Raw genomic sequence first — 17,188 nt, 5'->3', positions numbered from 1 at the left:
TTCTGCGTATTACATTACAAAATCACGTCACTTGACACTTACCTTTAAACTTGGAGCGGATGTTGGCCAATTCTTTGTTAATCCGCCTGATCTCTGCCTCTTTACTTTTACCTGTAACCACACCAACATATACTGTTACATTGTATTTACAAGATGTACATACATGCACACATGTGACTCTGAGATCCTGCTTAGACCAAATCTGATGTGTTCTGTTGTCTATTACAATTTAGGCATTTAGCAGACGCTCTTAATCCAGAGCGATTTACATTAAGCAAGAACAAAAAGCATGGCAAAACACCACACCACATACATACATGTACATAAAAAGTATGTACATGTATGTACATGTCATAAATTATACGTAAGCTAAGAACGTAACAGTGGAATATCTATATAATGAAACTACGCATGTATAAAAATGCTATAAGTCTACATAAGATGCTATCTAAGTCTACATAAAAATGTCGGGGCTAGGGCAAGTGCTACGGGCCATGATGGAGTCTGAAGAGGTGGGTTTCAGACTACGGCGGAAGGTTGGGAGTGAGGCTGCAGTTCTGATTGTAATGGGAAGTGCATTCCATAGTTTTGGAGCCAGAAGGGAGAAGAGTTTGGGACGTGTGGAGCGTTGTCCCAGCGTTTTAGTGAAGGTACTTCCAGCTTCCCTGTGTTGGCTGATCTGAGTGTTGTCTATAGAGGCTAAGGCTATTCGCATGACATCATCGTACCCGGAAGTTAGCCGGGAACACCTACTGAGAGGCAAATTTGAGTGCTGTGCTAAAAACAGGGCACTGTTGTTTTTTTTGCCGCTGGGTTCCCAGATTGTATTTTATTAAACAACGTTAATCTCACCAACATTGCAGCTGTACGGAAAGCTTGAATTATCCTTTCTATCTGCAAAGCGTTTGTTTCATAAACATCTGCCGTAGACATGTTATGAGCTACTTTCTGTCAAGATATTACGTGCAGGTGATTATTTTTCTAAGTGTCAGAGTTTGGAAGTGCTCGTTTTCAATAACGCAACGTCCTGCATTATATGGCATTTAGAAACAGGTCGTATGCAGGAACGTTGAGTGATTTCCAACGAGTCCTTCAAACTCCAACTCTCCATGCTCGTCAATGTTTTGCCACTCAGTCTAGCCGGGGGGAAATGCATGTGCATACTCTACAGCTGAATGGCACATGTCGTCCAAACAAGCAACTACACGCCCGCCCGCAGTTGAAGTTACAATGGGTTTGTATAGGAAGGGGCGGTATTACTGTACCCTCTACTGTACTGTCACTGTACTGTACTGGCACACCCGAAATCACCATATACAGTATACAGTTAATATGTGCTTGTGTGTTTGTGTGTGTGTTAGGTTGCGCACAGGTGGTGAAAAACAACCATGCTGTTTTCGTGCTCAGATGCACCCAGCCACCCACACACATAGCTCCGTAAGGGAGTGGTTGCGCCACTCAAAAGGCTCAGGTGCAGCATGGCTGTGCACGTGCTCAGTGTCACGCACGCGAGCACACCCACATGTGCACGCGCGCAGGCACAAACAAACACACACACACACTCTTTTACTGTTAACGGCCGAGCTGTACCGACTGAGTGTGTCTGTTCGTGGAATTTACTGCTTTACTGTTTGTAAAGATCCAACATATGTCAATGATACCGGCTACACCAGACACACGGATAGTGCGGGCCCCGGATACGCATGCTGTAAAAATAGGATCGGTTCTAATTTGTTTACGTGCGTATGCCCCCACGCCCACAGTGTTTCGCACACGCACACGCATTATTTATGTATTTTTGCGGACTATGCTTGTCGTTATGTTAAACGCACATGTACTTGGAGTAGCTCGGCTGTAAGGTTATTCGAGGTGAAGCTAAATGACACAGCCAGGATTTGGGTCAGGGACAGTGTGTGTGTGTGTGTGTGTGTGTGTGTGTGTGTGTGTGTGTGTGTGTGTGTGTGTGTGTGTGTGTGTGTGTGTGTGTGTGTGTGTGTGTGTGTGTGTGTGTGTGTGTGTGTGTGTGTGTGCGTGCGTGCGTGCGTGCGTGCGTGCGTGCGTGCGTGCGTGCGTGCGTGCGTGCGTGCGTGCGTGCGTGCGTGCGTGCGTGCGTGCGTGCGTGCGTGCGTGCGTGCGTGCGTGCGTGCGTGCGTGCGTGCGTGCGTGCGTGCGTGCGTGCGTGCGTGCGTGCGTGCGTGCGTGCGTGCGTGCGTGCGTGCGTGCGTGCGTGCGTGCGTGCGTGCGTGCGTGCGTGCGTGCGTGCGTGCGTGCGTGCGTGCGTTTTACATTTAACATGATCAGGAGGGTCACAGCGTCGGCTATTGGCCGTGGAATAAAACCAGAAATGCCATCTGGGACAAGGAATTGGAGATAAAAGCGATTGAAGGAAATTTAGATGGATGCTCCCCCTAGGCCATGGGATGAATCTCCTATGACTCCCCTACAGTCCCCTAGGCCATGGGACGACTCCCCTATGACTAACCTACAGTACCCTAGGCCATGGGACGACTCCCCTATGGCTCCCTAGGCCATGGGACGACTCCCCTGGCCTATGGCCCTCTATAGGCCAGGGGTTATCGACATTTTTGGCTGGGGACAACCGGAAATGCTTTGGCCATGTCTCACGCCCCCTGCCCCGCCCCCTCCCCACCCCCAATACAAATTGGCCGCTACAATAACCTTAATAATAGCGAAAATACATCATAAATAAATACTGAAACCAGATATAATCATTAAGGAAAGTTTATCCATGCACTGTGTACTATGTAAACTCTTAATTATCATTTTCCAGCCATGCAGTTGCAATGGCTGGAAATTATTTGGGAAACCCCCAAAATAATTTGGCGACCCACCGGGGGGGTCGCAACCCACGAGTTGAGAACCCCTGCCCTAGGCCATGGAATGAGTGGGTGAGATATAGAAACATGTTTTTCAGAAAACTGCAGGTTGAGACAGTAAAGCTTATTGGTTTTGTTTTATTTTGTGACATCACTGGGACACTGGCACACATCAGTGACAGATGACACAGTTTGGCAGAGACGTAGGCTATGCTGCTCTCAATGGAGAGAGGGGGGGGTCATTTTAGTGGACAACTATAGATTTAATCAACTATAATCTTATGAATGATATTTAGTCGACTAAAACTAAAACATTTCAGACATAAAGACTATGACAAAACTAAATTAAAATGTGCTGAGGACCCCCTGGGGGTCCCTGCACTAGGGACATCTGGGCACGTCAATGGTTCAAATTGGCTATTTTGTCCAAAGTGTTAAAAAACTAAATACGGTATTAAAAAATTGGTCTTAAGTAAAGTATGCATCATTAGAACAACATTCGACAATTAAGGTCTAATATTTCTACAACTGCTATACAAAACCTGTATACCGGTATCCAGACATTTTGGGGCATAAACAAGAAGTTGAACATTTTACTTTTTTTTTAAAAAATAGCCAATTTCACATTGAGGTGCCCAGATGTCTATAGTGCCTATCTATCCTGTATTACATGGTGCCCAGATGTCTATCTATCCTGTATTACATGTTGCCCAGATGTATAGTGCCCACTGCCAATGCACCGTCCTAGCCTATCTATCCTGTATTACATGGTGCCCAGATGTCTATGACTATAGAGCCCACCTATCTATTCTGTATTACATGGTGCCCAGATGCCTCTAGTGCCCACCAATTCTGTATCCTTTTGCCCCCCCCCCCGTTTCAAATCAATGTCTATATAGGCCTACTTTTAGCTATTTTAATGTCAAAATGTAGCCATTATCATTGTATATGCTACAAGCAAGCCTGATTTAAGTACCAAACTCCCACCAGAGTACAAGAAAGTTAACGTTTCTGGTTATAGTCTTTGATTCTCTCACAGTGAGATGTTATCCTGTGAAATAATGACTAGGCTACTTTCTACTTTAGCTACATGTTCCTGTCAACTTTTGTATACTTTTACTGATTACGTTAAAAAGCGGACTTCACTATAGTAACAGAGTAGCCTAGTTCTGTACATTGCCGTATTGATACTTTTACTTAAGTAATAAATGTGAGTAGCTATACTTCTATAAGTTCTTCCATCACTTGTTGACAACAAAAACTAAACATGAAGCAAAGTTTAAACTCACACTTTCTGATGTCATAGATGAAAACAGTAAATATCGCACAGCGGACTTTTACAGTATTTCTATACTTGTACTTCAAGTAATAAATGTGAGTAAATTATTCCACCACTTGTTGACAACTAAAACTAAACATAAGGTAAAGTTTAAAACTCACAGTTTCTGATGTCAGAGATGAACACCGCCAGGCCTCTCATTCCGTCTCCTTTAGACACCGCAGGCATCTTTGATTTTAATATGTTGTGAATATGAATTGTGATCAATAATGTTATTAATTAAAATGTTCTGCTGGGTTTCACAACATGACAACACCCTGCTAACTGTAGTTAGCCCCGAGACAGCTAGCTAGCAGCCCACTGCCTCTGCTGTGTGTGTGTGAGTGCGTGTGTGTGTGCATGCGTGCGTGGCGTTGGAACACCAACAGTGAAGCTGCCGCCTCCTGGTGGCCAAATCTGGGATTGCAATACTTCCGCATGTTGCTACCTTGATGTTGCTATTTGTAGTTGTCATGACAACCAGCCTAAACCATTGGGTTTTAAGGTTTTCAACCATAAAGGTCCATTTATTTATTCTGAGATTTAGCCTCTCAGACACAAAACTTAGAATATTTTGTTATGTGTTCAAAACCGTAAAAAAGGAAACAAAATAAAAAAAACTAGAAAAGGTGCCCTTCTGGGCACAGGTCTCCACCAGGAGGATAGGACTGTGTGAGATGTTTGGCAAAATGTTTAGGAGTAATATAAACATGTTTGTTTTTTGCAACAGTTTTCTTCATTTTGTTGAGGAACACAAATCAACCTGTTGGTGGCGCTATAACAGGCCAATGTGAAAAGGGTGGGATATATTCCTCAGCCTAGTAAGAAAATGTGTGAAAGATTTCACGTAAATTGCATGCTGCGTTCATGATTTGAGGCTTTTGTTCAAAATGGGGCAATCTTGCAAACTGTGAAAGCCAATTATAGCCAATTAGGATGGAATATGAAATATCGGACAGATCCGACTTGAGCACATGACCATAGAGATACTGTGTAACGATGTGGGGCAGAGGTTCATCGTTGGCATCCAGGGAGTGTGTGTGCAAAGTTTGGCATCGACCGGGTTAACGGTGCCGGAGATTAGCTGGTAACGGACGGGCGGTAGGACGGACACACGGACAGAGTGCAAAACATACTCTCTCCCCATGCCTTCGGCCTGGTGGAGACAAATATATATATATCACACACACACGGTGCACCCACCCACCCATCATTCTTTCCCCATCATAACTCGGCACTGAGTCGACTGAAGGCGACATCGCAACGCTTGGCACTTCACTTTCACTTTCAATGTTGCCTATATGGAGCTGGCCTATTATGACATCACAATGATGCGCGATCTCACCCTTTATTACCCAATTGATCACACCTGATCAACCCCCCCCCCCCCCCCCCACGGGCACTGTTCTAGTATAATAAACAAAGTGTTCATCAACATGACAGACCACAGAACTGCAAATCAAAATGTTTTTTTTTTAATCATCCACAATATTTGTCATTCACAAAATAATCAAACAGTAATCAAAGTAATAATAACAATACTAATTAATCTATCACGTGTGCACACTGAGCAGCTGTTTCATGGAAACAGCATGAAGACATTTTGATGTTTGTAGGTTGAAATCAAATTTTTGCCATTTCTGCTTATTATTAGCTTTGGCCTTGTTTTTCTGTAAAGTGTTTATTTGTTTATTTGGGCTTTTTCTAAAGTGTAGTCGTTTATTTGGGCTCGTTTCTGAAGTGTGGTTGTTTATTTGGGTTTGTTTCTAAAGTGGAGTCGTTTATTTGGGCTCGTTTCTGAAGTGTAGTTGTTAATTCGGGTGTGTTTCTAAAATGTAGTTGATTATTTGGGCTCGTTTATAAAGTGTAGTTGATTATTTGGAATTGTTTCTAAAGTGCAGTTGATGATTTGGGCTTGTTTCTAAAGTGTATAGTTGATTATGTGGGCTTGTTTCTAAAGTGTAGGCTAGTTGATTATTTTATTATGATTATTGTGATTTGTTTCCTAGATGTTTTTTAACATTTTCATGTCAAGGATCACCCAATTGCATTTGTCTGAAATGTTTTGTGCCAATTAAGGACCCTTCATACAAGATTTGTGTTCAAAGATATTACAAACACAAATCTGTTAAGGGGGTCACTGGCACAAAATATATTTAATGGGGGTCTGCAGGCAAATACATCGGGGGTCCTTGACATGAAAATATTTGAGAGCCAGTGGCGGCCATTTTGTAGATCTAGAGTTTATTCCCAAAGAGATTTCCGACAATATGTTTTTATCATGCATAAAACATTTGATTCTGTGTAAAACAAACAAACAAAAAAACAACATTTGAATAGTTAATTATACTATATCGTTTTTGGTGTTTTCACTCAAATATACTTTTAACACAGAATCAAATGTTTCAGGCTTAAATTAATTTATAATTGTATTATTGGAAATCTCTATGGGAATTTTTTTTATGTGTTCTCTATCTGTTGCACCACAAAATGGCTGCCACTGCTATCCCATATACTGTCATTGTGGCTTGGAGGTTACAGGTTAGTAAGCAGGGAAGGTGGGAGCATTTAAAAAACTTACATGAACCCAAAAATAAAGTGATCAGATTTGCAGTCACTGTACAACAATAATGGTTCTATAATTACACAATCGGTTCTATACAATATTTGACACATAAGATTAATATTTATGGCATCATAAATCAAATCTCCACAGCTATAAGTGTAAAAATATAATATAGCAACATCTTTACACATTATGACTCAGGGTGAAAACTAAAACGTTACAAATCATCTTGAAAATTGCGAATTTGTATGTATGTACAGTATGAATTTATGAGTGTGTATATATATGTTATAATCTCGTTGCTGTCAGATGGAACACTCTCTCGTATTGGGTTGCGGCCTGAAAAGGTTTGGGAACCCTTTCTTTACAGGATTCAATAAATAGCAAAAAATTGCCGATCTACAAGATCAAAACACGCTGTGGAGTGGCAATTTTGTGGTACTTTGGTGTGACTGTGGTATGATGATGTATGGCATACATTTATGGAAAAAAACTAAAACATAAAAAGTAAAAATATGGAGATAAGAGATTTCTCGCCATTCAGCGACAAAACATTATCCAACACATGTCCACCACAGCCTTCCTGGTTTGGAAAAAACATTCCGTAATAATTAGTTACAGGCCAAAATAGGTGTGGGGAGTTTTGTTTATTCCCTAAAGACAACTCTCCTACCACAGTGGTTCTCAACCAGTAGTCCGGGGACCACCAGTAGTCCTTGAGGGTGTTCCAGGTGGTCCCCAGCTAAATGATGGGAGAGTAGGTAACCAAATGGACCCTTATATACATCTTTAACTCTTAAACAAATGGACTATTACAGGTCCATTTGGTTTAATTTTACACTCTCAAGAGTTAAAGCTGTGTTAAACATCTGCATTACTTAATTTTACGAGAAGTCTACACAATTAGAGAATGTAAATTATTGTCATTTTGATCAACTGCTCTACCGGATCAAGTCCGTCAGAAGGCACGCTCAGCTCAACTCACCTCCAGGGGAGTCTTCAGGAATCATTTAAATAGGTGCAGATTCTTCAAGATACAAAGAAAGAATGATCTGCACTCTCGAGTAACCACTCCCCCACACCTGAGCCCTAACCCCCTCGAAACCCGACAGAAATCATGACAGAAATAGCCGATCTAAGATTTACAATCTAAGATTTGTACATGGTCTATGTTGGCGTTGCTACCCTGCCGTACGACTGTGTGGGTTCAACGCAGTGCCACCCTGCCGTGGGTTCAACACACAGGCCTAGGCTATATCCATGAGAATCTTCACCAATAACATGCAGAAAAATATCTAAGATTAGCTGTGATGGAGGAGTAATGCTGGAGATTTAGAAGACGAGTGGGTCTCACAGTGAGGTACAGTGACTTTTGTTATACAATTATGGCAAGATCAAACAATGTGTTTGCCGCATGCCATTTAAGGCTATTCTGTTATTCTTTTGCGATAACTTTATGTATAACTTATTTTTTTAAATAATGGCTGAAATCTATTATAGTTGGATAAACTATTGCATGTGATGAACACACATCCTTCCTGTGGAAAGCCAAGCGGTGTCTAGACGTCTCCATAATTTACAAACTCAACAATATATTCATCTACATTTATACGCTATATATACGGTAACGAACACGGAGAGAAGCGGGTTGCACACACACTCATGTTAGGTTGATTAACTCAGTGGTTCTCAACCTTTTCCAGATCAGGACCCACTTGAAAATCTCACCAATGTTGTTGCAATGCATTGTGAGCTTGTAGATCTGCTATGTTTTGGGCAAATGTTCTGCCTCAGAATATGGATGCATGTTCAAGTGGTATAAGGAAAGTGGCATTTTAAGAGTTTTAAGCATGTTTAGATTATTGTCCATGATATAGAAAGTTTGTATTTTTGGACCACAATTCATATATGAGACGATTCTAAGATGATCCGATGTTATCCTCCACTGAGGAAAACGTCTGTGACTCAGGGGATGAACGAGTGACGTCAGAGTCCCATCCCTAGTACACATAATACTATACATAAGGGACTTCAGGAACAGGCTTGGTATGAACAGCTGGACACGATGCCATACCTGTGTCTTTTCTTGAGCCACTGAGGCGTTTTAAATTGTTAATGAGATCGGCGCGTTTTATTGGGGGGAAATCCCAGCGCTGTGTAGCGATGAGCCAATATTTTGCGCTCGTCGTACGTTCTTATCAGCTTTTGCTGTGAGACAAAATATTTCCAACTGGGGCGTTTGGAGTCGATTTTTAGTTTTTTTGTGCAGCATCTTGGCGTTTTCTGCCGAGGAAAAATAAGCCTGAGTGGACACGGGCTCTTACTCATTATTTATGTTTAAGATTTTTTACACCAAAGAGTGTGCTTTTGTGATTATCGGCACGCCAGTAAATGTTTAATCGCATTACACCAGAGGGTGTAATGTTGAGATTATACAACAGTTACCAACAAAATAAAACATATCAAAATGTATTCATATTGTGGGACTTTCTGCGAGTGTTATCGCTGAAATACGTGGTCAGACAGCACTGTTTATCAGCCACACTAGACAACTTTTCTCAGTCTGGACACACAGGAACAAAACATAACTGTTAGTTCAAGCTCATTGCATTTAAGATATTCAATAGAAAATGTATATATGTTTTAATGCCAGATTCAGCCACTACGGCCGGAAACGTCCCATGCAAACTACTAGCCTAGCCACTTAGCCGGCTCTGATCAGCCCAGCTGATTTTTATATTTTGATTAGGTGTGACGTCATGCTGGTTTGAAGCACGGGTAGTATAGAGCCATCCAACCAATCAGAACTAAGTGTTATATTGGAATTTAAATATAACAATAAGTGCTCTATTTATTTATCATCACTGTTTTTTTTGCATTATTACATCATCATCTCTGACGTCTATGGATAGGGGAGAGTGGTGGTGGGCGTGCTCATGTCACCTGCAGCACTGAGTTGATGGGGGCGTGTCCGAGGTGTGGTGGGTGTGGCTACAACTCCTCAGTCAGGGTCAGCAGTAGGAATGGGACGATCATCCTCATTGTTTATCGTGATAAGAAAACGATCACAGTAATCGTATCGCAGGGATTTTAATTCATCGTGGTATTGTCCTGAGTCATACCGTACACTAGGATGACTTAGCTTTTGTTGAGCTGCAAATTCAGCAGTACTAAAACCCTCTATAACTGACCTGTAAAGAGTGCATTTGGTACGCTTCACTCTGCACAAATCGATTCGCCAAAACATAGCAGGCCTACAAGATCACAACGTGACAAGCCTGCTATGTTTGCCGAACATTCCTCCCAGAATAGGGATGCATTTTGATTATCGTGATAATATCGTTAATCGCAACTAATTTTGCCACAATAAAATGTCATCGTCCCATCCCTAGCCAGGAGTGGGTTGATGGGGGGTGTGTGGTGTGGTCAGGGGGCGTGGCTACAGCTCCTCTGCCAGGGTGAGCAGCGAGTTGATAGCCTGGTCCTTGTCTCCGCGCTGCGCCTCCAGCACGCTACGCACTACCTCTCTGTCCAGGTTGGGGAACATGTCCTGCAACGCCTTCAGGTCCTCCTCCAGGCAGGCCACGTCGCCCTGCTGCTCCACCACGCCGACATGTTGGGGCACCACGCCTACATGTTGGGGCACCACGCCCACATGCTGGGGCACACCCATATGCTGGGGCACGCCCATATGCTGGGGCACGCCCATATGCTGGGGCACGCCCATATGCTGGGGCATGCCCATATGCTGGGGCACGCCCATATGCTGGGGCACGCCCATATGCTGGGGCACGCCCATGGGCACCATGCTCTGGTTGTAGACTGCTGGTACGCCTGTGGTGACACACGCACAGCACAGAACATTGAACAAATGACGGATATCCTGAGATCTCCGTCCATGGCACTTAATGTGGATTTTCAAGAAATCAATAGGGGAGGTTAGTATAGTTTTGGATTTGAAATTTTAATTAGTTTGTTAGCTTTAGTAGTATTGTGTAATAGAAACTTAACAAAAGATAGCATTTAAAAATGTATTAAATTACAGATGAACCACCAACCACCCACAAACAAAACTAAGGGTATTTTGTCTATAATTAGTTATTATTTGCAATACATACAAAAAAACACACCAGTGTGAAGTGAGGGGCGCTAATATATTAAAGTCTAACTCATCTTGATTAGGTGATGTAATGGTGATATAAAACAAACGGTGCCAACACAAACATTACATTCTCTTTATTGTTAATGGCATTTAATGTTTGTGTTAGGGACAAGATTACATCAATGTTAATGACCTAAACCCTCAACACAAGAGCCCTCTGCTCTGTATTATTCCCTCTACACCAATAGCCAAGCTTGTAGATCGGCTAGCGACAAAGGCTCTACGTCCTCCCGGTGGAGGCTCTTCACTGGCAGGTGAGTTAGTAGGATACAACAGCAGTGTGTGTCGGGAGGAATTAATGACTAAATTGGGGAGGGGAGGTGGGGGTAAAATGCTAAAGAAAGACAAATAAAGAGAGGCAGAGTTGATTTGGTGGTCCTACCTGCAATGGGGACGTAGCCCACTCCCTGCTGGTATACAGAGGGCATCAGCACCACCGGCTGAGTCATCATGCCCGCTGGCACCGACTGGCAGCATGGCATGACAGCACACCGCCAGGAGAGGGAGACAGAGAGCATAATGCAACACATTATACACAACACTGAAAGTAAGAGTGTGTGTGTGTGTGTGTGTGTGTGTGTGTGTGTGTGTGTGTGTGTGTGTGTGTGTGTGTGTGTGTGTGTGTGTGTGTGTGTGTGTGTGTGCATGAAACATTTAAAACATGTAGACGGCCCTCGTGTCTATGAGAAAGTATGCATGCTGATTGATGGACTTCTGTTAACTTGTTAGCCCTAGAATGTATGTGATCTTACATTTCATGTATTCCAAATACACGGCCATAGATCGGTCCTATTCGCACACGGTTAGCAGACTAGCTAACGTAGCTCATCACCAGGTTGATCATGTATAGTGTAGGCCAGGGTTAGGGTTAGGGCTAAGTACTCACAGCGTAGCTCAGCACCAGGTTGATCATGCCCTCCTTGTCGTCTCCTTGTCTTCCACTCAGACTGAACCACTCATCCACCACGGCCCCGCCCCCCTGGGGGCCTCCACACTGCCCCCTGCTGGCCTCTCTGAGACTGCCGGGGATCGAGACGTGAGTCCAGGCTATCCGGTCGTCCATGGAGAATGCTCTCTGTCAAACACACACACTTTACACAATTAATCAACATCTTAATCCTGATCGTTCTCACAATTAAATGCACGTTTCCTCGAGTGAATTTTTAATACAAGACTTTTAATTGTAGAGTGTTTCTACAGGTACAACATGTGAGTACTTGGTCCACCGCTGGATAACAACGGTATAAAATACAAAACCAACGTGTGTTTTTGAAGTAAGGCTCTCACCTCGTCAAAGATCTCCAGGTAGAAGGAGTCGACCCCGGGAGGCACGCTGCACTGGATCACCTTGTTCCAGCGAGGGTTCTTGGCTCCGTTGTGAGCCGTGGGGGTCTCGTACACCGCGTAGCCTAGACGCACCCGGCAGTACGGATCCATGCGCGTCATGCCATAGTTCTTAGCAAGCTTGGCCTGAGAGAGAGAGACAGAGACAGCTAAGAACCCAACATCCGTAGAATATCTGTACAATGAAACTATAAGTATTGTATACACTATAGAGTGCTATGCCTACATGTTGGTGAGTTTAACGTGGTTTAATACATTCAGATAGCTCTTTTCTGTTTGGATGTATGGGCTGTCAATGGTTGGTGTTGCAACTCTAGATTCAACAAATAGAATTTAGAGTTGCTTGCAGCTGCACCCACCTGTACCACGGTGACCCCTAGTGCCCACAGAGTGTAGTACTGCACATCACCCACTTGTACCACCGTGACCCCTAGTGCACAGAGTGTAGTGCACATCACCCACCTGTACCACGGTGATGCTGAGGCGACCCACGCTGCCCACTCCGGCGCCCACGGCGGCTCCGTACTGCAGCTGTCTGGCTGTCTGGGCGTCCATATGCACCTGCTGCTGCTGTTGGGTGGGCTGGATGCGCAGAAAGTCCTGGGGCAGCTCGCCCACATACACCTGCGCGCGCACACACACACACATTTTCAACGTTAGTGTTAGCGTTAAGCAACTCTTTGTAAAGGATGTGAAGGACACACACGCACGCACGCACGTCGTCCCAAGTGATTCAATGCATGGAATTCAATGGCCCAAACCACACCAAAGGGTCACCATGCAACTCCTTGCAACCGTTTGGACCCAATGAGTTGCATGGCGACCCTTTGGTGTGTGCTTTAGTCTAATGTTTATTGAAAGTGCCGTTTCGGCTTCATCCTTCCTCACAGTGACAATTTTGTCGACTAAAAGTATGACGAGAAACTTTGGTTGACTACCAAACATTCAACGAATTAGACCCTTCCTCACCCAGGAGTCAGCCCAGCTCCTTATCCAGACATCAGTCATATCAAAACATAACTACAGTAACTCTCTACTGACCTAACGGCTTGCGCACTTAAGCCTCTCCAATTGATCCAGAATGCTGAAGCTCTCTTGGTCTTCAACCAGCCAAAATTCTCACATGTCTCCCCCCTTCTCTGCTCCCTCCATTGGCTCCCAGTTGCTGCCCGCACAGAGTACAAATTACTCTGATGCTGGCCTTCAAAGCAACCAAAGGTCTGTTCGGACCCTACAAACCCTCCCGCGTGCTCAGATCAGCCAACACAGGGAAGTTGGAAGTACCTTCACTAAAAAAACCAGGACAATGCTTCCACACGTCACAAACTCTTCTCCCTTCTGCCTCTGGCTCCAAAACTAGATTAATTTGATTTGTTTTTTAATATGAATAATCCAATTAGTCAAAAATATAAGGGGATGGCCAGGCAAAGTACCTTTTTGGGCCACGGGCGTCGCCAATATCCCAATCCCATTCACAGAAACGGAGACATGTTACATTCATGCCCAAAGGAAAAAGAGTTTTTAAACAGTATATCCAATAGCATTCCCTTTGTAGAAGTGATTTTTTTTATTTTTCCTCTGCGGTTGAGCAGATGTCTATACTCTCAATGCCTATACATTTTAAGTCTTCAACATTGTGGCCAAGTTCACAGAAGTGGCGTGCAACGGGTGACGTGATGTCAGCCTGTTTAATGCTGCTTCTATGTTCATTGAGCCTTATTTTCAGTTTACGGGATGTTTGACCAATATAATGTTTGTTGCATGCATGGGCACAACAAAAGATAAATTACATGTGTCGTATTGCAGGTTATTAGGATCTTATTCTATACTCTTTGTCTGTGTGTGAATTATGAAAAATATCCGTTTTAATCATATTGGCACAAGAGGGAAACTGCCTATCATTATTGCACGCACACGCACACGCACACACACACACACGCACGCACGCACGCACGCACGCACGCACGCACGCACACAGGAAAACAATAGCACAACTGTGTCTTAATCACTGTGTCAACATTCCAAAAATAGCAGATGTACAACCTCACAATGCACTGTGATGTGACGCATGGTCAGTTTGTTGATCAGCAACATTCCTTTTTTTAATATCATTGAAACTATAAATGTGATTAGACTCAGGAACAGACAAAACTTGACCTTGAAAAACACATCGATGGAAAGGATAAGAATCATAATATGTCAGACTACAGGGAGTGCTAGCCCCTCTCGGAACCCTCGTAAACGGCGCAGAAGCCGTTAAGTATTTTTAATCTTTGTTAGACCGTTTTGGCAGCTCTGAAATTCTCTCTTCCTCACTTCCCATATCCCGCCTCCTGAGCGGTAGCTGGCTAGCTGCACGTCCTAGTTACTGCCTCTGATTGGCCGACCGCATACATGCAGGATGTTTTTCAGAGGTGCCAAAACGGTCTAACAAAGATTAAAAATACTTAACGGCTTCTGCGCCGTTCGCTGAGGTTTCCGTTGTCTCCGTTGTCTCCTATTGCCGATATATGCTTCTTTAGAGACATATAACCATCACTCAAATAGCGCAGCAAGGACATATGCGAGGCCAAGTCCGTGTGTATCCCAGAATCGCCATGTTGCGGGTGACAACTGAGAAGGGACCCTCCGTAAAAGGTAAACATCCAAATGTCAGAAACCTTTTACGAGGGTTCCGAGAGGGGCTAAGGGAGTGCTAGCAATGTAGTGAGTTTGTAGATCTGCTATTTTCAAATGTCCAAAGTTTAAATGAGGTGGATAATGTATGTTTTGAAATAATAATAAAAATCTACAAAGTCACTAGTAACTAAAGTTTTCGAATCATTGATTGTAGTTGAGTAAAGTACAATATTTGCCTCTGAGATGTAGTGGAGTAGAAGTAAAAGTACTGAAGTGAAGTAAATAAAAAATTTGTTGTAAAAATAACCTCAAAGTGCACTTAAGTACAGTAGTTGAGTAAATGTACTTAAAGGACCACTTCACCACTTTTCAACCTTACCTATCTTCATATAATTGGTCCTCACTAATGTTCATGATAAAATGCCACCATTCTTTTCTACTCGGTCTGTGTCTCATAGGTGGTTTGTGGGCAGTTCAGAAATCCGTCCATCACGACATCATCGTTACAAAAATATTTAGATTTTTATACTTCCATTTTCGCATTGCAACTTTTCAGGACTAGAAAGCCTGCAGTTTCTATAAGCTTGGATTCCCCATAGATGATGTCACTGTAGCCGCAATTTGCAACTCTAGATTTTTTATAATGGGATGAATCTAGAGTTGCAATACCCTCCATTGACTTCCCACTCATCATTTTGCGTTTGCGATCTGCTTGTCTTAAACGACGTTAAACTCACCAACATTGCAGCTGTAGTCCAAGCTTGAATTATTCTCTTTCAATCTGTCGAGCTTGTTTTTCATAAAAATCCCCCGTAGACATGTTATCATGTTATGAGCTACTTTCTGTCAAGAAGAAGAAATGTTGGAGTTTGGAAGCGCTCGTTTGTATTAAGGGGTCGCGCTGCTGCCTCCTGCATTATGTGCAAATGCGAAACAGATGCATGCAGGGACGTTCAGTGACTTACGACGAGCGCTTCCAAACTCCAGCACTTAGAAAAAGAATCACTTGCACAGAATTTCTTGACAGAAAGTAGCTCATAACATGTCTACGGGGGATTTTTATGAAAAACAAGCTCGGCAGATTGAAAGAGAATAATTCAAGCTTGGATTGATTGATTGATTGAAGAATGTATTAACAGTTTGCAGAATTACAGTACATTTCAAGCACAAACTCAATACAAAGGCTGTTAACTGTGAGTGGACGACCCAATTAAGCATTACACTTGTTTCCAACAGGGTCCACCATGTTCAAATCATCAAAACATTTAGAGACGTACAAATAGACACTTCTATAGACAGAACAGGAATTCATCAAAAAAGAATTCATCAAAAAGGAGGTAAAAAGGGAAAAGAAATATATACAGTGAGGGGAAAAAAGGGGGGGGCGGGGGGGGGGACTACAGCTGCAATGTTGGTGAGTTTAACGTCGTTTAAGACAAGCAGATCGCAAACGCAAAATGATGAGTGGGGAGTCAATGGAGGGTATTGCAACTCTAGATTCATCCCATTATAAAAAATCTAGAGTTGCAAATTGCGGCTAATGTCACTGGTGGACGGGTTTCTGAACTGGCCACAGCCCTCCTATGAGACACAGACTGAATAGAAAAACGTGTGGCATTTTATCACGATTATTAGTGAGGACCTATTATATGAAGATAGGTTGAAAGTGGTCCTTTAATAGTTACTTTACACCACTGATAATCAGGCTTGTTTAAAGCCCCCTTTAAGCCTGATTTATCCTCGTCCGTACGACAGTGCGTCGCTCGCCTACAAAAAACAGATCTCCAAGCTCACAACGCGTTCTTGCAAGTTGTAATCTTGTACATCTGCTGATGTTTTCGGATAGCCTTAGCCCAATGGCTCTGCCATAGCCTAGCCCTGCTAGCAGCTAGCATCGGCATCATGATAACATAATTCATAACCACTCATGGCTTATGATTTCAAGATTATTATGAGTGACGTCATTTTGATAACGTCGTACCTGTCCCCTCTGGGTGCTGATGGTGGTCGCCATGTTGGTCTTGTAGATCTGTTGTTTGAAGCCAGTAGAAAGTAGAATCTGAAGAGGATCTGAATGTAAACAACTCAACGCGGAAGTGGGAAAGAACGGCCGGGTCACGTGACACACGTCAGCTGAACAGGGTTCAAGACTGTACTGGACCGAGTGCGCCCCCGTGTGGGCTGCGGCGGCAGTAGTAAATAACAACAACAATTTACATTTAGCAGAGGCTCTTAAAGGACCACTTCACCATTTTTCAATTTATCTTCCTCAATCCTAACCTAACTAATGTTCATGAGATTTTTTTTAAAACAAGGTTTAAAAAAATCACACCCGTGTGAAG

At 43.2% G+C, this 17,188-nt stretch overlaps 2 protein-coding genes across 3 annotated transcripts in view; both read right to left on the bottom strand.

The window, feature by feature from the left end:
- The window catches only part of LOC306920519 (AP-2 complex subunit alpha-2-like), a 32,583-nt gene extending 28,102 nt beyond the window's left edge, over positions 1-4,481 (bottom strand). Inside the window, exons 1-2 of the mRNA XM_079497320.1 lie at positions 4,278-4,481; positions 43-111 (exon numbers count right to left, since the gene is read on the bottom strand). Coding sequence (XP_079353446.1) covers positions 43-111; positions 4,278-4,344 — 136 coding nt within the window. The 5' untranslated portion in view covers positions 4,345-4,481. The remainder of the gene's footprint in view (positions 1-42; positions 112-4,277) is intronic.
- A 1,127-nt stretch (positions 4,482-5,608) lies between these two features.
- tollip (toll interacting protein) lies at positions 5,609-16,954 on the bottom strand. Of its 2 annotated transcripts, XM_079497509.1 has the most exons (7): positions 16,828-16,954; positions 12,690-12,851; positions 12,171-12,353; positions 11,770-11,958; positions 11,266-11,350; positions 10,497-10,555; positions 5,609-10,388 (listed from the first exon to the last, which is right to left on the bottom strand). In XM_079497509.1, the coding sequence occupies exons 1-7, from the start codon at positions 16,858-16,860 to the stop codon at positions 10,161-10,163; spliced, it is 939 nt and encodes a 312-aa protein (XP_079353635.1). In that variant the 5' UTR covers positions 16,861-16,954; the 3' UTR covers positions 5,609-10,160. The 2 variants fall into 2 exon arrangements, with proteins under 2 accessions (XP_079353635.1, XP_079353634.1); XM_079497508.1 differs by having other exon boundaries at positions 5,609-10,555.
- Positions 16,955-17,188: the final 234 nt, after the last annotated feature.

The sequence above is a fragment of the Electrona antarctica genome (genome assembly GCF_951216825.1).
Source record: "Electrona antarctica genome assembly, chromosome: 3".
NCBI classification, from domain to species: Eukaryota; Metazoa; Chordata; class Actinopteri; order Myctophiformes; family Myctophidae; genus Electrona; species Electrona antarctica.
The sequence above is the reverse complement of the archived record's forward strand: the minus strand, read 5'-3'. Positions and strand labels throughout refer to the sequence as shown.